Here is a 27,143-nt window from a genome sequence, read left to right as displayed (position 1 = left end):
TATCACTGCTTTCCAGTTTTACAGTGTGGAAATAGAGGATAATTCTTCCTTCTGGCTTAGCTCAGAGCTCAATCTAAAGCCCATGAGAGTCTTGAATGACTTCAAATCCACTTTTGAGCAGCCCTCAAAAGGTAAACCACAGAGGGTGGGTTTAAAAAAGTATTAAATTTGCATTTCTGGCAGGTAGTCAGCCAGCTGTTCCATCATTACATCACTCTGCTTCAGTTTAGCACAGCAGATCTCTACACTAGGACCCACTGAATTCATTCCACCCCTGGAATTAAAGTGCCAACTTTTCAGCCACAAATGAATGGGAGACCTTTATTACACAGGTGCTACCTGTCCTTGTAATAAAGTCACATCTGGTAATGCTGGAAGCTTGCAATGGATTCCATATTGCTGGAAGCAACATGAAGCTAATTCCTTGCAATAGTTTTCCTTTTTCATCAAGGAATTTTCAATGCATGGAATTGTAGCTGGATCAGCCTGGCACAGAAGGGACTCTCCTGTGGAGGTGATGAGGGTGCAGGGTGTGGGCATGCAGTGGGCTGTGGTCCCTAGGGCAGTGCCAGTGAGGGATCTGCAGACTCTGTGAGACCTGAGGGTTCAGCAATCTGCCAGCCCTTCCTGCTGATCTTTGGCTCCAACAGCAAGGTCCCTGGGGCATGAAAGCTGCCCTCATTTCTCTTGTTGGTCACTACCTGTGCTTTGAGGTGTCCCATACCATGAAGGCAAGACAAGAGCATTGTGAGAGCGCTCTCCATGGATCAGGCTCCATGACCAAGGACAGGACACCTCTGGACACTCCTCCCTCCTTTCTCTAGGATCTGTTCCTGCAATCCTGCTCTCTTGCCTGCCTTCCCTGATGGGTATGCAGGCTGACTCTGCTCCAGGCAGCTCTCTGGCCCCAGCTAAGCCATCCCTCAGGAGCAACCCCATCCCCTGGGCTGCCCCTAGGGCTGTCCCGCACGGAGCAGCAGCTGCACATGGAAGCACACTTTACCCCTCGGGGCAGAAGCTGCTGCTGCCATGGCCTGCTGGGGGTGGTGGGAGCTGTACCTGTGGACTGGGTCCCAGTGAGGGGCAGGCTCTCCATGTCATCGTAAATGGCAACGATATTGATAGTGTACTCAGAACCTGGCCTGAGGCCATGCAGCTCAGCAGTGTCTTCTTCGCCACCTGGGGCCGGCAATAGCTCATGGATTCCATCCTCAGGGCTTGAGTAGGTCACCCTGTACCTGGTGACTTGCCCCTGAGGGCTTTCCCAAGCAATTTTGATGGAATCAACATCCACCTCAGTGAATGTTAGTCCTTTAGGGCGGTCAATGTCTGTTAGGCAAATTAACGGTAAGAGGTTAAGTGATAAAAAGCAGGTTGTGGGTGAGGAAAATAAAAAGCATTTCGATTACATGCAAAGCAGTTTTCAGTTTGGTGTGGCAAGGGGGGCACTGGATTCTCCTCTGTGCTGCACCTTGCACATATGCTTACATCCCTAAGCCTGAGCTGGCAGGTGCCAGGCAGCAGGAAGGCAATCTTGGCTTTGCTGAAACCAAAAGGACCTGCATTGCCACCTTCAAAGCAGCCAGAGCACCAATTCTCACCTATTTTTTAGTCCCCTTGGCACCAAAACCCCTTTCACACAACTCTTTTTTTTCACACAATGCTTTTAAGGTAGCATTAAGCTACCTTAAAAGTGGACAAGGGAAAAAAAAGAAATGGGAATGTTAAGACCCATTTCTCCCATGTAAATGGTTGCTGGTGCCAAAGGCAGCCAGAGAACACAGCTGGCTCTGTTAAGTTTGGGTTCATGCTGCACTTGCTGTTCACTACTGTGCTAAGTGTCAGTCCAAGGAGAATCCATCCCACTATTTTCTTCCATAAATTAATATCCAATTAACACACTCATCAAGAAAGCAAAATTACTCAGCATATTATATTGTAAAATCAGTTAGAAACAAATTTTTCAGCTTTGTATTGAGTGCATAGGGAACATCCACAGGTGCAACTGGGTGATCTGCACACCTCCCATTTAAACCAATTGACAGGATTTCCTGGCAAGGTGGGAGCTCAGAGCAGGGGAAGCGAGCCTTGTTCCTCAGAAGTCTGGAGTGGCTATCATAGAAATACACCCATCTGCTACACAAGATGGGAGGATCTAGCATGTAATTTTTATATTGGCTCAAAATCATGCTTTTCTAGAAAGTTTCATCTTTTTCATTTGCCATGTTGTTTTAGTCCTCATTTTTCTACATTATCTAGTTGGCAAAGGTGATTTTTGTCCAGGAATTTGTTGATTTCAATGTGGATTCTTCACTCATCTCTGCAAAGCTCTGGAGAAGCTCCTGTTGTCTGCAGTGTTTGGGGCTGAGTCATGGCATTGAATACAAGCTTGAGGAGGGAAGTAAGAATCACACAAATCCCTACCCCAGAGGTATCCCTCAAAAGCACTTTACCTCAAACATATCCCTGAGTTACAAGGTCCCTCTTGTGTCCCCTCTGTGACCTGAGCAGGACTGCTGTTTTGTACACAGCACCTCAGTCCTGGAATTATTCTTTGTTTTGCAGTGCTTCATCCCAAGTTCCTGGTATAACCCATGTGGTTTCCCTTACTCTCTCACACAGGGCAAGTGCTCCCAAGCCCAATCCAGTCCCTTAACAGCAATCACCTTTGCCACCTAGCACCACACAAAAGAGATCTTGGCACATTTTATCCACTGATTGGCTGATGGCAAATGAAACCCCAAAAGACCCTGCAGCTTTAGTGAAAGAAAATAAGCGCAGCACTTTGAGGGGGCAGGAAATTGCATTTTGGCAGTGTTTGAGGCAGAGGGACCGCATTTTTGCCAGCATCTGCAGTTTAGGTGCATGGTACTTCTCACAGGGCAGACCACCTCACACTCTTCCTGGAGACCAGGCCCCTGGCTTTTGCTTTCCCTGGGAATGTGATGGTAGATTCAGAGATCAATGGAAAACATGTGTTTGCTCCCATGAAGTGAAATACGTACTGGTGACAGCTGTCTGAACCAAGGGCTGGCTCTCCCCGTTCTGATTCTGAGCGATGACAGTGACCGTGTACTCCACTGTGGGCTGCAGACCTTCAATAGTGACTTGAGTTTGATCTGGCAGGAAAGAACACCATCAGTCAGAAAGAACAGCACAAAGCTGCAGAGAGCTGGCCTCAAAGTAGCCTCGAATGAATGGCCTGTCTAAGCCATACCATGAATAAATGTTATCAAAACAAGGTGGGACTGAAATTAAATTTGCCTTTAAATTGCACCACGCTTCTCTGGCAGTGCACAACTGCCATTTGTACCTGGCTCCAAGGCTCCACAGCTAAAAGGACAGATTAGCACAGTGGGTAGAACAAGGTACAGGGAGACCAGCTTTCATCATTTTTTAGGATAGACTGACCATCAACTCAGCTGCATCACAAGCATCCCCAAGTGTTCTGCTGATCCCACAATGTGCAGTTTTCCTGAGAACTGACATGGCAGGTTCCACAGGTACTACACACTACAAACCTGTAGTGTGTGTGACTGAACCCATGCTGTGACCAAGGGTCACGTTATGTGACTTCCAGAAGGATTTCAGAGCATGTTTTTCTGGATGCTAGAAAATCCAGTGGTATTTCTTTGAAATGTAGGTGCTTTTCATGCACACTGAGGCTGCCAAGAACAAACTTTTGCAGTACAGCGATGTCAAAGAAATACGAAGCTTTTGAGGCAAAAATCTGCCTGAGCTCATCTGTCCTGGATGAGACAGAACTGAAAATCAGCAGGATGGCAAAAAAGTTACAAGCATCAGCAGGATTTTAGTGGTCACATCTTGCATTCTTTATGGATCCAGTGAAGGATGACATGACTCTTACCTGCAGGGACGTGTTTCGTTTTTGAGGGCCCATGTCCATTCTTAGGGACAGCAGAGACTCGATACCCTGTGACTGGGGATGTTGAAGGGAGCCATCTGATGCTGATGCTGTTGTCCTGCACATCAGTGACTTGCATCTGGGAGGGTGTGTCTATTTCTGGGCAACAAAAATAATTTTTCTGAGTATGCTGGTACAGGAAACCCTCCCTCCACTGTTGTGTCCTGGCTGAATTTTATTCTGCACTGCTTGGAAGAGAAAACATGTTGCTATTTATTTTCCTGTCATGCTAGCCCAAAGCAAAAAAGCCTTAACCACAGTGTGCGGGTGAGTGATCTCATATCAATTAGTTGAGGATTTTTGTTGTTTTAAAGGCTACTTAATGCCTTTATCTGCAGCTACAGCAGTAGGATTCAGCTATATCCAAATCAGAAGTGAGACAACAGTCTTGGCATTAGAAAGTTAAGTCTCCTCAGGATCACATAATCTGACTGGAGTTAAGCCAGCAGTGACCCCACTCTATGAGAGCCCAACAGGATTTCTGCCATGAGCAGTAGAGCACTGCTTTCATCCCCATCTGGGCTCCACAGGGTTTCCCTTCTCCAAGTCCACAGGCCCCTTCTGTGCCACAGCAGTCACCATGCTGGGCCACCAAGATACACAGCTCCACAAACTGATGGCCCTACAGCCCGTGGCTTCTGAAAGAAACCAGGGATCAGCGATACACATTTATGGGGAAAAGCCAATGCAAAGCAAGGGGTTTTGCCTTGTTTGGTTTAATCAGGTCTCACCTGTCCTGTAGGTGACAGTGACTGGCTTGCTGCTGGCAGGGCTGTCTCCACGGCCAGTTACAGCATACACAGTGATGGTGTATTCAACACCAGGCTTGATGCCAGTGATGGTGGCAGTAGACATGGTGCCAGGCACTGTGAACTCCTGTACTGGGCTGCTTCCACCTAGCAAGAGTAGGTTAAGAAAGCAATGTGATGGACCTGTAAAGCATACATTTAAAATCTCTACAAAAACCAGGACAGTCCTACATGTATCAAGCTGAAGACAGGACCATGTCGATTTCAGTGGTTGTTGGGCCAAAACTGTTTTGAGGAAAATAATGAAACATGCACATAGAACCACTTCTAAAATTACTGGAATACTCTAGATACTCTTTCTTTTGGGTAGACAAAACATGATTTGCTCTTTTTTCAAAAAGGCACCTATATGTCTGCTACAGCCCAAGGTGCCTTTGCAATCTGCTTTCTAATGGCCTCAGAATGAAGTTTCTGTCTGTGACCAGCTGTAGCAGCCTGTCCCCACCTGTTTCACCATAAGTGATCCGGTAGTATCGGACTGTCACTGCAGGAGCATCCCAGGAAATCCTGAGGCTGGTTGGGCCGGTAGGGGTGACTTCCAGGTCCCTTGGAACATCAGACACTAGAAAAACAGAGAATTAAGAAGGAATTTAAACACAGTTGCACATCAGCTACAAACTCCACTTATACCGTGCTCCTCTGCTACTCATCTGTCTGTCCGTCCTTTGGCTCGGCACACTCCTCTCCGAAGAGATGTATCTGGTTAAAAACCATATGGCATTGGACTGGATTTAATGAAAATAGTTCTGCTGGCCTTAGAAACACCTGAAAGCAGCACGGGTCCTCCCACCTTTTCCTAAATCAGGCCCTACCTCAGTACACAGGCATCTCCTCACGAGTGAAGCTGGTAGGGGAGACGTGGTTAACAGCAAGGACTTTGCTAGGGGACGCTCCAAATCCAGCATTCCCTCCAGGCTCACCTGTTGTCTGCTGGCCAACCAAGGGCAGGCTCTCCTCCCTGCCGTTGAGGGCGATGATGCTGACCACGTACTCGGTGCCTGGCAGCAGGTTGGTGAGGGTGATGGAGTTCCTGGAGGGGGGCACACGGTCCTCCTTGGGCCGGCCCCCGCCCTGCTCGGGCTGGTAGCGGATCCTGTAGCCCGTGATGGTGGCACGAGGAGCGATCCAGTGCACGGTGAAGGAGTTCGCCGTTATATCCGAGAAGTCCAGGCCAGTGGGGGAATCAAGACCTGGGTGTTTCAAGAGACACGAGGATGAGCTCAACCAAACTGCTTGGCATCATCAGAGGAAAAAAAAAGTAAATCAGTCCCATTAACGAATTCTTAAAGGATGGCATTAGCCACATGTGCATCCACGTACCTGTTTTCTGGATTCCATACAAAGGTGCACTCTCATGCTGCTCAGAAACACTGTAGACTCTCACCAGATATTCAGTGCCAGGGAGCAGGTCTGTGGAGTTGAAGAACAGGAATCTGGGCTAATGTTTCTTTGCTAACATCAAGAAATTAATCAACCTACATAATTTTAACTGTGTTTCTGAGGAGACAATCAGGTTTTGCCTGATGGAAGCTCTGAACCTCCAGGACAGTCAAAAGTTTAAATCAGTTATTTTTGTGGCATTACAGTTCCTTGCAGTGCTTTATCCTGAACGAGCATGATACCCTATGTCATTGCTTCACTAGTTTGTAGAGATTGGCTCGAAGCAATTACCTTTCTACAGGGTCCATTCTAGTTATCTACTAGTTTAGCTATGCACCAGGCCAAAGCTTTAGCTGATATAAGCTGAAATAGGGCCAAGGATTTCTAACGCAGCTGTTCTAACTCAGACAAGCTCTAGACTTAGTTTTTTATTCTGAAAACAGGTCTTGTCTCTCACTTAACCAGATTCTCGGATAGAGGAAAAATCCCCAGCTATAAATACAAGACAGCTTTTGCCCCAAAAATTAATGTCAGCTTTTGGAAAATGCCTGCATTTTGCTGCCATGTTCTGTAAGGTTCCAAAACAGGATGTGCTTTCTGGTCTGAGCATACAAAGTCAAAGGAGCAATGACCTTTTGCATATTCTGATCCTCTCCTGAACCTCTACACTGCAAGTCCTTGACATTATTGGCAAACCAGGTGAACAACATGTATTTACTGTTAATACCTAACTGGGCTGCAAATCAATGCAATTGCCTCATAGCCTGATTCATCACTGTCCTTGGATTGATAGGAAAAAAACTTGTCCGTGGTTTGGCTTTAACTTGGGTAAAGCTAGAGGCCAAATCCCGTTTGGTGTGAGTTTCTATGAGGCTACTTGCAACATCACTTTAGATCAGCTGAGAATTTGGCCAGCCACACTTAAAACAATTTCTTTTTGCCTCATCTTGTGTCACATGGACCTTCTCACCCTCTACAACTACTTGAAAGGAGGCTTGTAGCAAGGTGGGGGTCAGTTTTTTCTCCCAGGTAACAAGTGAAAAGACCTCAAGCTGCACTGGGGGAGGTGAAAGGTTGGTCAGGTGTGGAGTCACCATCCCTGGAAGTGTTCAGGTGGTGTGTGGATTGGCACCTGGGGATATGGCTTGGTGGTGAGCACAGTGGTGCTGGGTTGATGACTCAATGACCTTCGAGGTCTTCTTAGTAATCTTACAATTTTATGATGAGGGGCTTCTCATGTTTGACTTATGCAGGTAACCCACTTACTTGTTAAGATGACCATGTTGTCTGAGGGTGAGACTGTCACCTCTGCAACGTCATCCTCCTTCTTGGCGGGGGAGTAGCGCACCAGGAAACCGCTCAGCACGATGGAAGTCGGGGCAGTCCAAGTCACCCTCATGGTGTCAGGCCCCACATTAGTGAAGCGCAGGTCAGTAGGAGGAGGCACAGCTACACAGCAAAGAACAAACCTACCTCAGCTCTCAGGTTCATATTGATCAAGATGTCTGTTCAGGGAATCAATCACCAGAGAAAGTATCTCATGCACAACTGACTACGGCATCAGACTCATGCAAACAGACTTCTAAGCTACATTTGGTTCTACTACAGTTAAGAGAAAAATGTGTCTGCACTACTGTCAGGCTGCTTTAACCTCCTGGCAATTCCTGATATGTTAAATGCACCCCGCGGGGCTAATTTAAAAACAAGGTAGCAAGTTTCACTAATGTGCTTCTAGCAGCTGGATTTTGTATTACAGATGTGGTGCCAAGAGAGGTTTAAAGTTGCCATACAGCAGCTTACAGATGGAAAAGTAATCTCATCTAGAATCCATACATGCACACACAGGAGAGGAGAGGGTATATCACTAATTTCCTATGACTCTACTTCTACTCATGTTGAAGGATTTACAGCCTCAGGACTTCCAAACACAACAGGATTTCATGCAAGAACCAGTTTCCAGCTCTCCTTCAGCTCATGCACTATAGAGACCCTTGACGGTGTGGCATGGCTGTCACTGGCATGTACTCAGGGAGTGGTGTCCATCTGCATCCTTTGGGGCATTGTGGAAAGAGTGGGGCCACCATGGAAATGGGCTGCTGGAAGCTTGAACAGCTGTCAAGGCTGGAGGGTGTCTACTGATCTGCTCCACCCTTTAGCACTCCCATTTTGAGGAAACACAGTTTTAAAGTCTGGCAAACACACAGCTCACATTTCAGGCTCTTGATTCCAACTGGATCCTGGAAATCTGAACAGCAGAAGGTGAATGAGCCTGGCAAGTCTGCAGTCATTCATGGTATTAGAATGCCTCCAATTCAAAAAGGAGCAGTGCCATATCCATCCCCAGCTGCCATCTGGGGAAAGGAGCGAGCTGAGTCTGCCTGGCTTCCCCGCAATGAGCGGCTCAATCCCTCTTTGGACAAAGCCCCAGAACCCCGACAGCCAGTGACAGCCAGTGACACCGTCCACGTCACAAAACACAGAAGTTTTCAAAATTCACCCGTTTGCTGTGTCAGAGTGGTAGGGGCGCTCTCTCCGCCATTAATGAGTGTGATTACACTGATGTCGTAATCAATGCCCGGCTCCAAGCCTGTCACTGTGTAGTATCCTACTGAGGAGTCCACAAAATCTTCAAAAATGGGGACACTTTCTCCTGCTGCAACTACTGTGATGCGGTACCCAATAATGGTGGAGGCATTTAACGGGGTCCACCTCAGGCCGATGCTCGAGTCAGTTATGTCAACAAAGCTTAGGTCAGTGAGCTGGGGCACCTCTAATGAGTTAAAGAGCAAACAGGAGAGGCAGAGACACACGGAGGCAAAAGAAAGACAAGGGAGAAAAAAGCAGTGTTCATCACTATTAACATCGACAGAACTCTGGAAGCAATTGCGGTGATATGCACAATTTCTCTTGGGGTTTGGGGGAAAAGGAAGGATTTTGGTGGGGTGATTTTTGTTGTGTTTTTGCTTTTGCTGTTTTCAGTTTGTTTTCTTAGATTTACCGTTCAATGCAGTCTCCAGCTGCTTCCCTGGGCAGACAGAAGCTGAAACCCCAATCCCCTCAGAAGCTGAAACGCCAGTTCTCTTTACAAGGGTAATTTTCGAAGAGCCCTACAAGAGGCACTTAACTTGCAACAAATTCACTTTGAGCAATGATAGGCCACAAAGACCCATCATTTTCTGACAAAAACAGAAGCAGAAAAAACCACTTTTTTCTTTCTACAGGTGAATTACAAGAGACCAAAGTTTACTGAAGTATAATTAAAACAACTCTGTTGATCGACCCTCTAAAGTTCTTGTTTTCGTTCAAATGGTGAATCTTATCACTGGGATCATAAAAATATCAACTCACTTGAAGAGGCTAAAAATCAGACCCTCAGCTGGTGAGAACCTTCACAAAGTTCCAGGGTAGATCATCCACTGTCTGAACTATTTACAGTGCACTCAGAAAAAAGCCTCAAATCCCTGCAATGGCTTGAGGATCGGGCCCAGAATTCCTCAGGTTCTACTAACCAACTAACTGCTGCAATATATGTGCTAAAAACAGATGATATGAAACACTAAGTAACAGAACACTCCCCTTGGAAACATGGAAATTGTTAAAAATGACCTTTAGATGGTATTAATTTTGTAAGAGTGACAACATCCCCGAATTCAGAGGTTATGCCCAGCATATGATGTGGCCAAGAGCCTGACATACATGGCTAAAATTGTTCAAAATACCAAGTTTTAGCCACTGAATAAGAATGCCATTTAATGACCTTTTAGATGCTGCCTAAATTTCTATAGGGAAAATAAGCACAGCTGTGATTGTTTTCCCTACTGATATTATTCCATTAGCAAAGGTGCTCATTTCCTGCATGGTAGGACCAGCAGAATTGGGCAGGAAATGAGGAACTTTGGATGCATCTTTAATTGACAATGGCCAAACCTTCAGCTGCTCAAGTCAATAAACTGGTATTGATTTAAGCCACAAGATTTGGCTGTGTAACTTTATCAGGGTGATCCTGAAACTAGTGGGAAATAATGGATGCTCTTCCTCACTCAGGATCAGACATCAGTGAGTCAAAGATGCAGGACTCTGTATACATTCTGTTCATTACAAGTTAGTTTGAAAAGAAATTATGGGACAAATATTGCTTTAATAACAGTGGTTTTGCTCTATTTTGATGTCCTTCTTGGAAAACACATATTTTACAGAATAGCTAAAAAAAAAGCCAGTTTTCTGTAAAATAATTGTTTATCCACATGGAATGCATGTACCATATCACCTTTAAAGAGTTGTAAAAGCCAGACACATACATTCTTAGCTTTCTCCCACCAGAAGATGGTGAAGGGCTAAAGCTATTACTGCATAACTATGCAGCATCACAGCATTAGTTAACCCCAGGGAGCACACAGCACTTCAGTGAAGCACAGAAATTTTAAAGCAGTGTTACAAGAGCAAGCAAACACAGTAGCTGGCATCATCTCAGAGCAGAAACAAAAACAAACAAAGCCCTCACAAAGGAAAACTAAATGCAACCATTTGGGGAAACACATAATAATTTTGCTACTGTGGCTACAAAGGCAGTTTCTGCAGGCCCCACAGATGTCATGTGAGGTGGCACACACCACACTGTGTCCCCAAGTGCTACAGTGATGGACCTTTCCATCTTGGCTTTCCTCTCCATTGTGCTCAAGTGATCTTCTGCCACTAGTGCTGCTAGAATTTCTCCTGTGCTCGCTTCCCACTCATATCTCGGTTCACCTACTTCCTGTTCCCACCAGCTGTGCTCCAGATGCTGGGGGACTTCAGGGCTAAGTTAAATCCCTGCTGCTGCTGCCCAGCTCAGTGTACTGATACAGCAGATCCATGTGCTGACCACCAGCCTGTGAAGCACAACACAGGCTGCCCATGCAGAGAAGTACATGGGTGTAAGAAGTTCTGTCACAGGTTGGAACATGGCTATTCTGCTTCTTGAGACTAAATGTGAAGTCTAAGCCCTCAACCATCAGAGTAATAAAAGTTCTGCATTGTAGAGCTCTCGGGCTCAGCCATTTGAGCTTGGGCAGCTGAAATTGCTGCTCATCCTTTTGTTACCTGGTGTGATGGTTTCTGAGATGGGCACACTCTCCTGGTCATCCTTGACAGAGTAGACACTGACATTGTACTCCACGCCAGGGCTGAGGTTCTCAAAGGTGCAGGTGGTCTGATCTGCACCCACCACCTCCTCCAGAGTAGAGCCCTGCTGCCCATCCGTGGGAGCAGTGGTCACACGGTACCCACTGATGCCTGAAATACAGAGACCAGTGTCAGGAGTTTCCTGATGGATCTGCTTACATTAGTCCTCAGTGCAACAGCTGAAGCAAAAGTGACATTTTACAAGTGATTTTGCCACCCTGGGCCCAGCAGGAAAGAGGTTGCTTTGTCAAGCACCCCTAATTGAGTTTCTGGGAGCTAGCCATGCCACCCTCGTGGAATTTCTGTTCCCTTTGAGACCTCACCAAACTGAAAATCTCAGGACTTTTGAGAGGAACTTCTCTCAGGACTCTGTCAGGAAAAGATTCAGCTACTAACAGAGGTTTTCAAAAACTTTCAATCCACCTTTTATGGTAGTCAATTGTGCAGCTCCCATCAGCTATTTTGGGAGAAGACAATCCTGAACATTGTCAGAACTTCCATGTTCACTTCCCACAGCACAAACTCATTTGTCACTTGCAGAAATCTTTGTTGTCTATTCTGCTTTCCTTCTCTCAGACTATTTTTCAACCACTAGAGATACTTGAAGAAAAATCTTCAAATCCTTAAAACAGCTGAAATACTCTATCACATTCATGCTCCAAAACAGCCTTTTACACAGAATGTAAATCATTAAGAGTCCTACAGCAAGTTGTAGTTCACTGTGAATTATATCCTTAAATATATCTAGAAACATGTACATTTTTCTTTAAATTCATCAACAGCTAATTTCCCACCAAACTGCAAGGCACCACAGAAGAAGTGTTAATTACCATTCTGCTACAAGAGGAGGGTTGAGCACAGAGGGAGTTCACATGGTTACCTGGAGATGTGCTTCTCTCCCAAGAGACTATCAGGATGCCAGTGTCAGGATTGGACTTCAGGCGCAGGTTGGTCGGTGGAGCCAGTGCTGCAAGTGTTCAGACAAATGGGTCACTGATGGCACTGAGAATTGTGCTGGCTGCCTCAGCACCCCTTTCCTCACGATATCCTCAACCTTTGGAATTAGCCAAAAATACTTCCCTGAAGCTGTGACCCTGCATTGCATGAACCAGTGCTACTGTCACCTATGCATCAAAAAGAAAAACCAGACCACGACAGGGAGGAAAGACCAGAACTGCCTCCCAGAAGTGTGGGGAGTGGGAGAAGGAATGATGGTGGAAAAGCAGGTGCCGTACGTGTAGTGACTCTCCTGACGATGGGGGTCTCTCTCTCCTGGCCATCCATCAGCACTGTGAGGCTGTAGGTGTACTCCACGCCGGGGGTCAGCCCAGAGATGACGATGCTGCCGGAGTCGGAGATCACCTCCCGGGGAGCCTCTCCGCCCTGGCTTGGGCGCACTCCCAGCTGCAGGGGAGAGAGGTTTGCTTTTCAGTCACAAGCTGTCAGCACCCTGGCTGATCATCCAACAGCAGCACTATGGGCTCTCATGCTGAACTCCAGCTGTTAGTCCTGTAACTTGTGGTCTAGATGTCCCACTTGACTTGAAACCCCACCCCTGCACTGACCTCTGTCACCGCTCCCTGTGAGAACAGGCCCTTTGCGCTGCCATCTTCACCACAGTCCATAGGAAATGGCTTTCATCTGCCCTCTCCACCACAGTGAAGAGGAAAAACCAACACAGGATTTAGCTCCTCCTACCTTGAAACCAATCCTTGGGGCAGGTGTCCAGGTAATGACAATAGAGGTCTCAGTCACTTCTGTGTTAAAAGGAGGAACAGAGCCAGCAGGCTGATCTGTGGAGTGAATTGACCAGAGTTCAAGTCTACCTGCTGTGATTGCTCCAAACAGTTTGAAAACCTGACCTACAGCAGCAAAAATAGCCAGAGGTATGAAATGAGAGCTGAACTAGATCACTTCTGAAAATCCAGATGATTTTTGTCTGCTGCTGGGCTTGACAGACACAGTATGCAAGTGGTCTAATCATAGCCAGAGCTTTTAATCCTGAGGCAAACAAAAATACTCAAGTGGATGCATGATCCTCTATTGCATCCAGCTCCAAGAATCTTAGGACTCCTGGTTTTTTGGCACGATATCTAAAGTATTCCTCAAATCTCAGCTGTTTTTTTGATTCACCCACCATATGCTTTCTGATCAGCAGAACACCACACCCCTTGTCTGTCAACCAGCTGTCCCAGCAAGGACTATCTCATCCTTCACCAACATCTTGTGAAGTCAGCAGAAAGGAACCAACGTCAGTCTGAGGCATCTGTGGTCTCACTGACATCTGTCAGAAGCATCACACAGAAGCCAAAGCCTTCGTGCATGCCAGAATCAGCCTAAATAACAACACTGAGATTAATCTGACATGGCCTTGTTAGTGATGTTATTAATGAAGAGGCTTGGTTAATCAAATCTATAGTCTCAAACAGGACTGGTTTCATTCAGACAAGCCAGAATTTGAAGGCAATATTAAATCTAAGATACCAAATCACATTCTAATTGAGGAATATTTATAGATAAGACTGTCAGCAAAAAGCACCTTGCCAATGTCAACAATGTTACTCTGATTAAAAGTCTGAGCTCTTATTTTAGTTTCATATTGTTCTAAAAGAAACCACATTCTCTTTTGAAAAGAGGATGTGGTTCTGGGTTTGGGTGGCTTTGAGTTTTGCTAGTTTATGTGATGGCATCATCATTATTTAAATACTGGATCTGTTTGTTCTTTATAGAAGTAGGTGGGTGTTGTTACAGAACTCCCTTTCCTTCCAAAATTTGCTTAATATTTCATCCAAACCAGCATCACAAATACAGATGACTGAAATGAAAAAAAAAAAAAAAAAAAAAAAAAAAAAAAAAAGAAAACACAAAAAACCCCATAGAATATACCCCATAGAATGTTTGTGTCAGTTTGGGTAACTGCAGTTGAGGTGCCTTAGATGGTATGGCTGAGCTTGAGAAATAACTGCTTTCAGCTTTATCTAAGTACCAAACTAATTATTCCTTGTCCATTTTAAAGGGAGTTGCATTCTTTCCTTGATTTGTCATGCCAAAACCAAGCAATTAGGAAAATCAAGTAAAATTAAATTTCTCTGACATGCAGTTAAGCAAAAAGTGAGGTACCAGTAGTAAGTTTTCCCTCTTGTTTCTAATCATCAGGAAAGCTGAAATGTATTTTACTAAAAGCTTTTTGATGCAAATAGCTCTTTTTCCTGCCAATGAGTTCAGAAAGAGCAACAAGGAGCATTTCCCAAGCTCTTCTGCTGGAATGCTACTTCAAAAGGCTGCCCCTGTAAATCAACTCACAATAGGCACTTTCAGCACAAGTTCTGAGGAAGGGCTGTGGTATAAAAGGAGTATGTGATGTGTGTGTGTGTCTCACTCACAAGTGGTGAAGACCCCGGTCTCTCTGTTGCTCTGCAGGTCGCCTTTAACCGCCACGAGGTACACGGTGTACTCGGTGCCAGGCTGCAGGTTCCTCAGGAGGTACTTGGTGGCAGAGGGTCCCACGTTGTAGGTGCGGGGCTGCCCTCCTCTGGTGGGCCCTGCTGTCAGCTTGTAGCCCGTGATCACGGCGCGGGGCCGCGTCCACAGCACCAGCACCGAGTGCTCCGTGGTGTTGAGGAACCGCAGGTTGGTGGGGGCATCGAGCTCTGGGGAGGCAAAGCAGAACACCCATCAGCTTCCCAGCTGAATCTCCACCTCACCCCCACTTCCAAACCATGGTGTACACTGGACCTGTGTTTCTGATGTATTGTGTGAGGGCAACAGAAGGGAAGAGAGAAGGTGGGACCATGAGAGAGCTGGAAAGTTATTTCACTTCTACATCCATGCCTCAGCGCCATCAATTAATACACCAAGACAGGCAGACCTGAGCAGTCCAGGCTGCACTGATTTGGGCTGCTGCCATCTCTGCATCCCATGGGGAAGGCAGCCTAAAGGTTGACCCCAACACACTCAGGAATTTCAACAGTTTCTCATGAGCACTGAGCATTTTTTAAAAACCAGCTCGGTTTAGACTTGTCAGTGTAAGCACGGAAACCCAATTTTAGCCCTTTTCCATGAAAAAGATTTATTCTTTTAAATCCTTGCCCAGTCCTCTCAAAATCCCTTCCCAAAATAAACCACCCCTACTTTGTCATTTGAATGTCAAAATAAGTAATAGTCAGCAACTTTCTGCAGAAAACCAGTTCCTAGATCTACTTAAAAATATTCACACCATGGAACCGACCATCCAACAATTCCAAGCACGCTCATCTCTCCCCTGGGACTCAGGGAACAGCTCTTACCAGGCTTCCTCCCCTTTTTATCAGTGCCCCTGGGAAGCAGCTGAAGCTGATAACCCAGATAGCTACATAAACAAGAGGCTGAGGCAGCACAGCTCCTTCACTGGAGCCACAGTGACTGGTGGAGATGTCACTGCCTTCAGCTGAGACAAGGCGAGGCTCTGGAGGGGAATTTGCTCCCACAGCAAGCAGGGTAGCACTGGCTGCAGCAAGGAGTTCACATGGCAAGTCTCCCCACCTTTTCTAGGTTCTAACCAGATGTTGAAATTATGAGCAGTGAGGTTTCATCAGTGCTTTTTTTTGCTGGCAAATGCTTTTTTCTCCTTCTGGAGGAGTCATATTTTGGCAAAAAAATTTAATGTTTCGTCACTCTCCCAGTGATTCAGCAGGAAGATGGTTTTGTCCTTTTTGTTTTCTCCCCATTTGTTCTCTCCATTTTTGAGGAGGGAGGAAAAAGGAAGTGAGGTCTTCCTTCTTCCACCACTGGAAAAAACTGGGGAGAATTCAAAAAGAAAAAGGGTGAGTGTGACCCAGCTTAAGCCTATCTCCAACCGACAGGCTGAAAGTGAACTTTATCCCTTGCTGGTACTTAGATCTGGGCAGAGATTGTATCTTCCTAAAATGTGTAGCCTAAAGTCAGTTTCTTTCTGCACAATTTAATTTGCCAGCTCTATTAGGCTTTTTTCACTTCCTCTCCCCATACTAGAGGAAAAAGGGGAAGATTAAAAAGCCACACACACACACTCAGAGTTTATTTGTAGACTGCTTTTTAACGGAAGGCCAAAAAGAGAATCGCATTTACGCCGTGGGAAGAGACTTTTGCTGCAGGGTTTTCCTTGGGAACCCTGAATAATTTCTGTTTCCCAGGACTTTCGATTACAGGATGCAATTTATGTGAATAGTTTCTGCAATGTGGTTTAGGCAAAGCAGTTAAGCGGATGATCACAGCCTATGGAAAACGATCCCAGACATTTGTGACTGGCACTCTGCTGTCTGAATTAGATGTCTATACTCCAATGTACACCTCTCTGTGGAGTTTCAGAGGAACCCTACACCTAAGCCCAGGCTCCTCAAAACAACCACAAAAAATTACAGATCTAGCTGGGAACTGAGTTGTTCTTGTTCTGAATGCTTCCAAGAGAGTTCAGATTCCTAAGTTGCATCCTTGCTTTTGAAAGCCTCGCTTGAAAGAGGAGGGAGGGTGCTCACACCATCGGTGCTGTGCTCAAATTAGACACCTATGGCAAAGGATGGACATAAGGATCCCATTCTCCCTGCACAGTCAAGGGACAGGCACTATTCATTGCTCATAACTTAATGGATGGAAGTAAGGATATTCCTCAAACAGCATGGCTATATTCACAGATTATCCCATTTCCTTTCCTTCCCTCTCATATTACAAAAAGCCAGGCTGGATTCTCAGAAGTTTTTCTTATTTACTGAAAAGCATCAGAAGAGCAGCAGATGCACATAGCTGAATTTTGTTCCTTTGAATAAAGTGACCCAGCCAAAGAACATCACAGATACTCACTCACCCTTCTATTGCCCAATAAACAGGACCTGATCAAAACAACTGTGTCCCATGTTCTGTCTGATCTGTTCCTCTTGAATCAAAAATGGAGATAACCGCCCAGGTAAAACACATTCTTCCATCTGAAAACCTACATCTTGCCCAGCCACTGCTCCTCTCTCTTCTCTGCACTGCTGCAAAGCAAAAAGCAGTGCCTGACATAGTGCATTTCTCCTCACTCTGGTGAGGTGCTGCACTGCCACTAGATCATTAGCAATCAGGTTCTGAGGAATCCTGCATGATCCTTCCTTGCATGTGCAGGCACAACTGCTACTGCTGCCAGAGGAGCCAGATAGGTATGGAGCTGTCAAGAGGGAGATGGGGACTTTCAGAGGAATCTCAGCAAGGCTTCCAAGTCATACTGAAATTTGCCCTAAGGTACCAGCAAAAGAAAAAAATATAAAAATCACAGGCTGTGATCTGTGCTGTAAAAGAACTGCAGGGTCCATCAATTCTCAGTCAGTAATAAAAAAGTTGAATTCCAGCCATACAAAATTGTTTTAAAGCACCATGAGACTTAAACTCCCATTGGAAAGCCCTGGAGGAGGATAAATCTGCTGAAGAGATCATTGTTAGAATGAATGAATTCCCAGCCCTGTCATCCTACTGATGGGATACCTCCTGGGCTAGAACTGTTGCACTTCAAGTGCTCTGTTTATACATTTCTCCAAGCAACAGAGAAATCCGCACTTCAAAAGGCTGAAAAAAGAGACTTACTGGTGGTTTGCTCTCCAGTCAAAGGTTTGCTCTCCCTGCCCTGGTTTACAGCAAAGATCTTAAAGAGATAGGTTGTTCCTGGGATCAGGTCAATGACTTCAGCAAAAGAGCTCCTGGTGATGGGCAGTCTCTGGCCGTGCTGGCCAGGCCGGTTGACAGGGATCACCTCCACCCGATAGCCGGACACTTGGCTCTGGGGTGGGGTCCACATGATGGTGATCTTGATGTCAGAAACCTCCACAAACTGCAGATCTCTGGGGGAAGGCACTTCATCTGAAACCATAGGGGTACAACAATTGTCAGAGGTAGTCCTTAGCAGGAGGAGAAGTTATAGGTTTCCGTGGAAGGAAAAAGAGTGGATTTTGCATGAACAATGGTTAGCCCAAGAATATTTACCAAATTAAAAAGTCAAGGTAACCTCACTGTAAACATGCCTACACACATTCCCAGACAAGCAGACTACAATTCTAAGCATCACAATCTACTTTAAAGCATACTATGTCTTCAGAAGGTACCTTTCTGTGACAGAAAGAACTGAAAGACCAGATTTAATATGCTACAGAACTTCAAGTATAAGCAGAACCAAAGCCTGAGGGGTAAAAAAGTACTCCAGGGGTTGGAAACAGTAACCTCCTTCTAAAATTAAAAGAGAGGGTTTTAAAAATCCACAGCATGTTCTGAATGTCTGTGATTAACTTGAAATCTACCTTTTATAATTAAGCAAGTACAGGGGCTGATCTGGCCTTACTCTAGTCAAATGCAAAATGCAGTTCCCTCAGTGCTGGGCCACAGTACTGTACCCTTGAATTCCTGTGTTTAAATTAAGTTTCTTGAGACTAGGACTGATAGTGCCCTAAGGTTAACCAGTGCACATTTTTGGAAGATGCAGAAGCCAAACCATAAAATCATTGAGCTGAGTTCATTCCTGGTAAATTCCCATTTGCAAACACGTGCTTGCAACTTGCAAGACCATGAAATTCCACTGCTTACCACATCAAATCCCAATTCTTTCACTATCCCTTCTTTTGGTTTGGGTATTCAGTCCAACTGGATACTTAAAGAACTCTGAAACCAGAAGTTTTTTAAATACTGAATGCCTCAAGTTTAGATCCTACAGTGCTGTTTTGACACATCAGTCAATGCTGAGCAATCTCCCATCCCCACTGACTGCAAAGGAAAATAATGGGTAGGACTGGAAGGGAGAGGGAAAAGTTAGGTGAACTATCTGAACATGCGTTGTGGTGTCTGAGTACATAACCCTGAACATCTGCAAGCCAAGTGCTGGGTCAAAATGATACACCAGGCACTTCAGAGGATTTCTTAGCAGAATCCCTCTAAGATAAACTGGGAAATTGATCTCTCTTCTGCAGACAACACAAGACCTGCCTGCAGTCCAGTCCCTGGTAATTACAACCCTTTTAATGCAGAGTGGTGTCTTGACTGTGTCAATAAGTATGATTTTACTAGAGAACTTCAATACCAGTGAAATTTCCAATTCAAACCCACAAAACCACAACTGAGTTCATTTAAGCACTCCCTTAGCTGCCAACAGAAATCTCAGTGACTGAAATCCAGAAGATGAGCATTACCTGTGCGTGGGACCCCAGTGGTTTCCTGCTGGATGAAGACAGGAGTGCTCTCCTGGTTTTCTTCCACAGCATAGATGCTGATGTTGTACTGAACCCCTGGCATCAGGTCACTGAGTGTCACAGAGGTGGCAGTGTCAGGCAGGTTGAGCTCTGTGCTGCTGCCTTCCACAGAGGGTACGTAGACAATCCTGTAGCCTGAAGCAAGAGAAATATGTCATCCTCAGCACAAAGAATGCTAGAAATGAGGGCTGAACTGATCTCCCTGCTGAGCTTTGATAAAAATAGTCCTGAACTTCAGCAGGACCTGTGGCCTGCCTGTGCTCACGTCCCATCTACAGACCACACACTCACACCACCTTCCAAAGCACAATCTGACCTGGGTTAGAATCTCAGAAGTCTGACATGTGGATTTAGGCCTGTACCGCTCTCATGCTCACTATGGGATGGTCTGGATGACAGATACAAATATAAGGTCTTGGGGCTTGTTTTTATTTAACACAAATCCAGAAGGAATTGTTTTACATCCAGCCTTCTGCATTGCTTGGTTCAGTCACTGAAGCCAAGGAAATGCTAAGCTGCCCATGTGCTTTCCACCTTGTCTCTCTGACCACGCAGAAGTTTGTACTACCTTTGTGTCTCAGAGTTATATTTCATTTTTCACCTACATTTCAGATTCTACCAATAATGCAGAATAAGTGCACTCCAACTGGACAAACCTGTGATTGGAGCCTGTGGTCTGCTCCAGCTGATGACAATGGATGTGTCATCCACACTTTCCACTGTGTGGTCGGGTGGTGCATCAGGAGCTGTTTAAGACAATAAACACAGAACAGTAAGTGTGAGGGTAAGAGGTAACAAAAAATTCTTGAGCAAACAGTAACAAGAGCTTTCAAAGTGTAGCAACAGCCAACCACACATACCTGTAGTCTGTGAAGTAGACAGGATCAGATTCTGCTCTCCTTCTTCAGAGATCTGGTAGACATTAACAATATACTTGCGACCAGGAAGCAAGTCAGGGATGTTGACAGAAGTGGCTGTGCTTGGAAGATCTGAGGAAGGCAGAAGAGAAAAAATTGTTTTAGCAATTCCATCTTCTTGCTTTCTCTCCAAATTAAGTAATTGAGAAGTCTGTTGTAATCTGGGCTGAAGTACAGTCTTCCTGCAATAAAACAACAGTTTCTCTGCACTGTGTTTGGTTCACCTCAGAAGAGCTGTGTGGAGATCTGGGACCTGCAACCAAGGGCAGCAAGGCTTGATGTGGGATATTGCAGGGCAGCTTGAGCAGCAGCCCCCTGCACACTGTAGCCATCTCAGCTGAACACTCATTTCATACCCTGACTGCTGAACTTTCAGTACAGAAATATATGGAAAAACTTTCACATGAGTAGGTTATGTGGAAACACTGACTCATGAGTGAAGAAGAATGACACTATGAGGGGTTGGTGAACTTCTTTCCCTTCTCCCAGATGTCCACCTACATGCCAGATGTAGAAAATTCCCCAAGAAGCAGCTCCTAGCTGACCAGACTGAAGCCAAGCATCTTAGAGGAAACTGGGAATTGCCTTTCAATCTGCCTGTAAACCTCTGTCTGTAGCTCAGGAGCTGCTTCACGGCACAGCTCAGCTGTCTGGGCAGAAAGAAAAGTGGTGATAGTGCTGGCAGTCCCCACAAGAGCCACTTCTGCTCAGTGTGCAAGCCTGTGAGTTCAGGGGAGCAACAGTCCAGGGAGAATTATTAGGTCAGGAGACTGCTGTTCTTTTTGTCATGTTCTTCTACCACATTCATGTCCCAATAACTATTATAACTTCAAATGCTTGAGGTGAGATATTGCTGTTACCACTGTTTAGACAGGAAATCAGGAAAAAAGTTAAAATGAAATTACACGTAGTGGTGCCATGGGCTCTACAGTAAATGTTGGAAAAACAGTTTCAATTCCTGTGTCTGAGTCCAGTGCCTTTAACCAGCTTCCCAGCTCAGCTAAATTGCCATATTGTCAAAGATGGGGAAGATCTGATCCAAACAAAACTGACAGAGCAGACTGGAACAGGAGATATCCATGAGATAACAAGCAGCCAAGAGCAGGCATTTGGGAAAGAGTTCCCTCTGAAGAAGGACAAAGGTATGCCAAAGGAAATTATCCAGGAGGCAGGTTCAAAAAAACAGATTTGGTTCTCTTCTCATCTGAACTGCTGCTCATTTCAGGATGCTGTGGAAGCCAGTAACTTTTCATGATTGTAAAAAGGAAAAAAAAAAAAAAACCTGAGCAAATTTATGGAGATTAAAAGAATAATTATATCTACTCCAAGTAATTACTCATCTACTACTCCTGGCTCAGGCAGTTTTCCTCTGCAGAATTCTGGGACAGTATTCTGAGGGGATATTGCTATTTACTTGCCTTGTTCTCTTACAGCTAGTTATGGAGAAAAGACAATGAGCTAAGTGAGTTTTTAATCCGACCTGCTCCTGCCACTCTCATACCCTAATTGAAACACAGCAAGATGCTCACTGTTCACACCAGCTCTACTGAGCCACAAAGCAGTGATGCCCTGACTGTGAGCAATGCTTTGGTTTGGCACACTCCAGTATTGTCTCACCAAGGTACTGAGGTTCATCACCCTCCTCGCTCAGCTCATACTCAACACGGAATCCAGAAACGGTGTCAGAAGCAGAAACCCAGGAGACAACAAAGCTGTTGGATGTGATTTCAGTGACAGATTCTGAAGTAGCAACCACAGGAGGAAGAAGAGTTGTCTCTCCTGAAACAGTGTTGCCTACAAGAGGGAGGAAAGAGAGGTTGCATTAAGCATCACTACTTTTGTGTTAACTGGGATGCACAAAGCAAGGATGTGGGTGTAGGAGATGAGGTTTTCCTGGATGTCCCCCTGCTCAACTCACTTGTCACTGCTGTGGTGCTGGTTGTGGTAAAATCAAAGCGGGTGACTTCTTTGTGGCCGTACTGCTGGACACTGATGAGCTGTCCCTCATAAATCACACCAGGCTTCAGGCCTGAGATGGTGTAGGAGTTCCGGTGGCCAGGGATGGTGGCTTCCTTCCACTGCCTTCCTGAGTTTTTCTGCAAGAAAAAGGACATTCAGACAGTGAGAGACTCCCTAGGCTGCAAACAGGACAATCTAGTGACCTAACCTGCTCTGTGGTCACTACTCACTGTAATATTCAAACACAGGTAGGACTTGAATGGCTTTAATGCTCAGACAGAATCAACTCAAAGGAGATGAGAAAAGTATGCCAAGAAGCAGGACCAATGGCATTGAGTTATTAGCTTTTACAGGGGTAAACTAAAAACAAACTAGCTATGAACTTTAAAAGGAGCATTATTTGTTATAAATTCAACTCATTCCTTCACTAAAAGCACAGTAAGGCATGAAGTAGTGGCTGGAAAAGATACTTTTGAAGCCTGTTCATAATAACACTCTAAGCTATCATCTGAAAACAATATACAGAGAGGTTCTTCCTTCCTACCCTGTGTTTGAACTCTATGGGAAGCTTTAAAATAATGCTCCATCCTCTGAGGTTTGTACTTCAGTGCTTGTACTCCAGGCCTTCATCCAAGATACACTGAAATCAGTAAAAAGTCTTGAGTGCCTTGAATGGCTTTGGATCAGGGCCTTTATTGTTCTCTTACTAACAGGCAGCATTGAGATACTAATGCTCTTAATCATTAAGTGGTCTTTTGTGAAGCTGTACTCAGGGGAGCTGGAAGACAGCTCATCTGCGTTGGTTAAACCAAATCATTCCTCACAGAGGAACCAGCCAACAAGCTGTGGTTAACCAGTTTTTGGTTTAGACTTTGGAGAAGATGGGAGTGACTGTTTATTTAATCCTAGACTAAGCTGTTTATGACTTCATATCCTAGTCATTTTTACCTCCACATTAATAGAATAAAATGTATCCCAGCAGTTTCTGGATATGCACATGTTACTAAAACAGCATTTCTTTGGATGAAGAAGCTTCCACAAGGATTTACATTCCTAAGGTAAGGAAGGATATAAACTTGTCTGCTTGCTGTAATAGTGCTTTGTTTAATAAAACACTTTATGAACACAGCAACCAGCAAAGTTTGGGCAAGAAAACTTCAAGTGTTTATACAGCACTGGCTCTCCTTGATGCTCAAGAGTAGCTGTTGACCTCAAGAGGACAAAGACACTGAATAAGCAACTCAAGTTTTCCGAAATGGTGTCAGCCACTTCTTTCAGACACCACAAAAAGCCAAATAAAGTGCTCTTGAGGAACAAATGATGACAAATGTGGCACTCACAGGTCTCCAGCGCAAGATGTACTGGGTGATGTGAGATCGTTCAGGAGCATTCCACTGGATGGGGTGGGAGTTTGGCTGATTTGTACTCTCTGTGATGATCACCTGAACAGGTCCAGCTGAGCCTGAAAGAAAATTATTGCTGGTTTTAACCTACTGGGGATGTTGTGGAGTCATCAAAAAGCAAGAAAGCTGCATGGCTCACATAGTATTTCTATACAAGGGAAATCAGGTCTATTTTCTTTCTATCCTTAATCCTTCATTGCTACATATTCTGTGGGGAAGTTAATGTGCACTGCTTGGTCCATTTCCTGTAAGCTACCAATGAAATGGAAAATGGGAAAGGTCCAGTACAGAAAAAGTCCGGAAAGCAAAGTCTTGCTGTTCAAAGAGATGGGGGAACTTCTCAGCAAATAACTGTTTTCTTCATTAATATCTCCTGCAATGGCAGCAGGGAAGCTGATAAAAACCATCTGCCAAATCCAGGTCTAATCATGCAGCATGGTGAGGGAAAATTTCTGATCTGATACTGAATACACCCTGAAAATAGACACTAATCTTCTACTATTTTACTAAATTTCTTAATCAGTTCATTTGAAACACTGAATTTTCATGACTCTGCAGAGGACTCCACAGATAGTGAGACTTTTCATCTGCACACAAATCACACCAGAAGGGTAGGTGAAAATCCTGAGACAAAACAGGCCCATGAACTGATGAAAACACAAGTTCTGCAGCACTCTAATGCTCAAGACTACTGATTGCATTTAGCTAGGTGAGGCTCAGGCCTATTTCCTCCAACAAGCTCTCCAATAGAGAAGGACAAGTTTGATGATCCTATGGATCTCCTTTCAGTCCCTTCTGGCCCCACTGGGGAGGTGTCACTGAACACGCAGCAGCACTGTCCTCATGTCTGTTCTCAGAAAATCCCAGCAAAGAGATCCCTGGAATCTGCAGGAAAGTGTTTTAGCCATGAAATACCTACACCCTCACCCCATTCCCAACATTTCTAATAATAATTTATTTGGACAACCATGTAACATATATACCTGTTCCCCATTTAACAGGATTTCTAGAAAAAACAAACCTGTGCCCACAGGCAGAAAATTTCAAAGCTGACCTAACCCCAAACCTACACTTAGAAACATTAAATTTGGTTTATTTACACATTTTCAGTCACTCTTGTGTCTAAAGCAGTCCCAAGCCCTGGTCTCCAGGCTGGAGGCATGCATATTTCACATAGCTCAGGGAGATGTTTGTTTAAGCAGTCCAACAGGAGTAAATGAAGCTCAGCAAGCCTTAATACTTCATCTTATTCAGATTAAGACAGTGGCAGTTGCAACCTTAAACAGGAAAGGAGAGAGGTTCCCCTTATGTTCTGTTCAGGGAACTGAAGCTGAACAACCAACAAACAGGCATTGCCCATCCCTATAAAGAGTTCCTGGAATTGCCTGGACAAACAAGAGTTCAAATATTTAATTTCTTTGGGGCACTGATCAGGAAAAACATTTTGTTTCATGATGGATTTTTGCTTCTGTAATGAGTGGAAAAGGAAGAACTACATGTGTGAGTTTCAGGAAATATAAGTTAAAGATTACACATGTGATATCACTAAATACCAAGAGGCAATGCAAACCCAAGCTGTTGTGAGCACTGAGGGTCATTCTCTGAACTAACCCTGGCCTCAGGAATAGCTGCAAACACCTTGAGCCCCTCTTTATAATCCCCCTGACACCTGCTTGTGTCTGCCAAGGGACAAGGAGAATCTGTTCTGTTTTAAAAGGAAACCAAAAGGCATTAGGTACAGAAACCTGAACAGATGAGGGGTGGAAAGCTGGCCTTCCTCATGTCTCACTCAGCAGATGAGTTCATTTTCTGCTGGGTTTCTTACCTGGGTAGGTCTGCAGAGGCTGGCAATGCCATTCTCCAATCCCACGACCATAGCAGTAGCACTGGTATCTGACCCCATGGACATACTTCTCCCAGGAGTCTCCAATTTGGTAGAAGGTGCGGGTTTCGGAGTCCTGGCACTGGTCTGAAGGCACAAGAGAGACAGTTCACCACTGTGTGTTACTGAAACCACAGTGAAATATCTACAGAAAAGTCCCAAAAGACTTTTGCACAAAGAAATGCAGCACTGATGTTTATTTGCAAATATAGGTACATAAAGTGGCAACAGAACTTGAGTCTCAAATCAAGGTTCTTAATGTACCACTGCATGTATTAAGTTGGATATTAGGGGGCTAATTCAGCTGTTATGCATTTCAGAAGGGCATTCCTTCTAGAAAGAATTTCATCCACTCAGGAGCTCAATTCTGCCCTGGCCAATTGAGTTCATCTCTCATCCAAAGCTAAACCATGCTGTTCTCAAAGACATCAAAGGCAAAAATTCCTCCTGCCTTCAGCAGGATTAATTTATGCTTTAATAGCCCCCAGAATGCTTTTATTTTCAGCAGAATCTTTCCAGATTTACCACTGTATAAACCAAAGGGGGACAGATCAGATCCCGAAATCAGCTTAACTAGTGTAAATACAGCACAGTACAGCACTTCAGCACACTTTCTACTCTGACAACAGCATATATGCCTGGCTCCACGGAAATTTTCAGTGAGAACTAGCATTATGTTTGCTTGCATAAATAAGAGCTTTGTTTAGAGAGAGCCAACAAAATTAAAACTTTAATTGCACTTATACAGATAGCTGAAATCATCCCCCCACCTCTTCCTTCAAACTAGTAATTTTCAGAAGCTTTACAATCTATGGTCCTTGAGTAAACACGTACAGATACTACTGTGAATAAAGCAGAGCTTCACAACCAGTAATTTCTAATAGATTTTCTTGGCAATAGCTTGAAGCTCTCTTGGACTTAGTAACTGCAAACCAAACAGCCAGGTCTTATCTTCCAATCAAGGTTTGCTAGGGAAGGGGGGTAGGAAGAATGATTCTCTCATTCCTGCAGAGAATCACGATGGTTTTAGCTAACCTCCAGAGCACTATTAACACGTGTTCTCATCCTGAGCTTTCTCTTTGCTAGAACAAAGGGCAGCCAAAAAATCAATTCAGTCCAAGGTAAGTTAATATACATTGGTGCTCCTTCCTCAGTTCATGGAGAAAACTCTTAAAGATTTTAGGATAGAGAAAGGCAAGAAAGCTGATCCTAGCATCAGGGCCCAGCTGCATGTTTTATCAGTGTTCAGGCTGAGAGCCCTGCTAAGCTGACAGCTGAGGTACCAGAATCCAGCCAAATCACCACAGCCTGAGGCTAACTGTCCTGCTACCACAACCTGTTACATTTTGCAACATATGCTTGCCACAGTCATGGTTCTTCTGTGGCAGGTGTGATAGCCCAAGCATGTCCTTAAATTAACAAATGCCCTTTCACTTACCCTCCAGCAAATGCAGTGTCGTTTTTATTTTTGCTTTTATACAATTCAGGA

General features: G+C 44.8%; 1 protein-coding gene across 6 annotated transcripts in view; it reads right to left on the bottom strand.

The window, feature by feature from the left end:
- The window catches only part of FN1 (fibronectin 1), a 51,771-nt gene that overhangs the window by 11,141 nt on the left and 13,487 nt on the right, over positions 1 to 27,143 (bottom strand). For 3 of the 6 annotated variants that reach the window (XM_053948394.1, XM_053948393.1, XM_053948395.1), the window contains exons 12-33: positions 25,598 to 25,741; positions 23,710 to 23,831; positions 22,329 to 22,506; positions 22,028 to 22,204; positions 20,354 to 20,482; positions 20,150 to 20,239; positions 19,434 to 19,628; positions 17,845 to 18,117; positions 14,658 to 14,924; positions 12,973 to 13,067; positions 12,510 to 12,678; positions 12,155 to 12,241; positions 11,194 to 11,385; positions 8,612 to 8,884; positions 7,381 to 7,563; positions 6,055 to 6,144; positions 5,655 to 5,924; positions 5,180 to 5,296; positions 4,657 to 4,821; positions 3,869 to 4,024; positions 3,006 to 3,119; positions 1,060 to 1,329 (exon numbers count right to left, since the gene is read on the bottom strand). In XM_053948394.1, the coding sequence (XP_053804369.1) occupies positions 1,060 to 1,329; positions 3,006 to 3,119; positions 3,869 to 4,024; positions 4,657 to 4,821; positions 5,180 to 5,296; positions 5,655 to 5,924; positions 6,055 to 6,144; positions 7,381 to 7,563; positions 8,612 to 8,884; positions 11,194 to 11,385; positions 12,155 to 12,241; positions 12,510 to 12,678; positions 12,973 to 13,067; positions 14,658 to 14,924; positions 17,845 to 18,117; positions 19,434 to 19,628; positions 20,150 to 20,239; positions 20,354 to 20,482; positions 22,028 to 22,204; positions 22,329 to 22,506; positions 23,710 to 23,831; positions 25,598 to 25,741 (3,756 nt within the window). The remainder of the gene's footprint in view (positions 1 to 1,059; positions 1,330 to 3,005; positions 3,120 to 3,868; positions 4,025 to 4,656; positions 4,822 to 5,179; positions 5,297 to 5,654; positions 5,925 to 6,054; positions 6,145 to 7,380; positions 7,564 to 8,611; positions 8,885 to 11,193; positions 11,386 to 12,154; positions 12,242 to 12,509; positions 12,679 to 12,972; positions 13,068 to 14,657; positions 14,925 to 17,844; positions 18,118 to 19,433; positions 19,629 to 20,149; positions 20,240 to 20,353; positions 20,483 to 22,027; positions 22,205 to 22,328; positions 22,507 to 23,709; positions 23,832 to 25,597; positions 25,742 to 27,143) is intronic. The other 3 variants (XM_053948396.1, XM_053948397.1, XM_053948399.1) reach the window with 3 other exon arrangements.

Source organism: Vidua chalybeata, chromosome 7, assembly GCF_026979565.1.
Source record: "Vidua chalybeata isolate OUT-0048 chromosome 7, bVidCha1 merged haplotype, whole genome shotgun sequence".
Classification (NCBI taxonomy): Eukaryota; Metazoa; Chordata; class Aves; order Passeriformes; family Viduidae; genus Vidua; species Vidua chalybeata.
The sequence above is the reverse complement of the archived record's forward strand: the minus strand, read 5'-3'. Positions and strand labels throughout refer to the sequence as shown.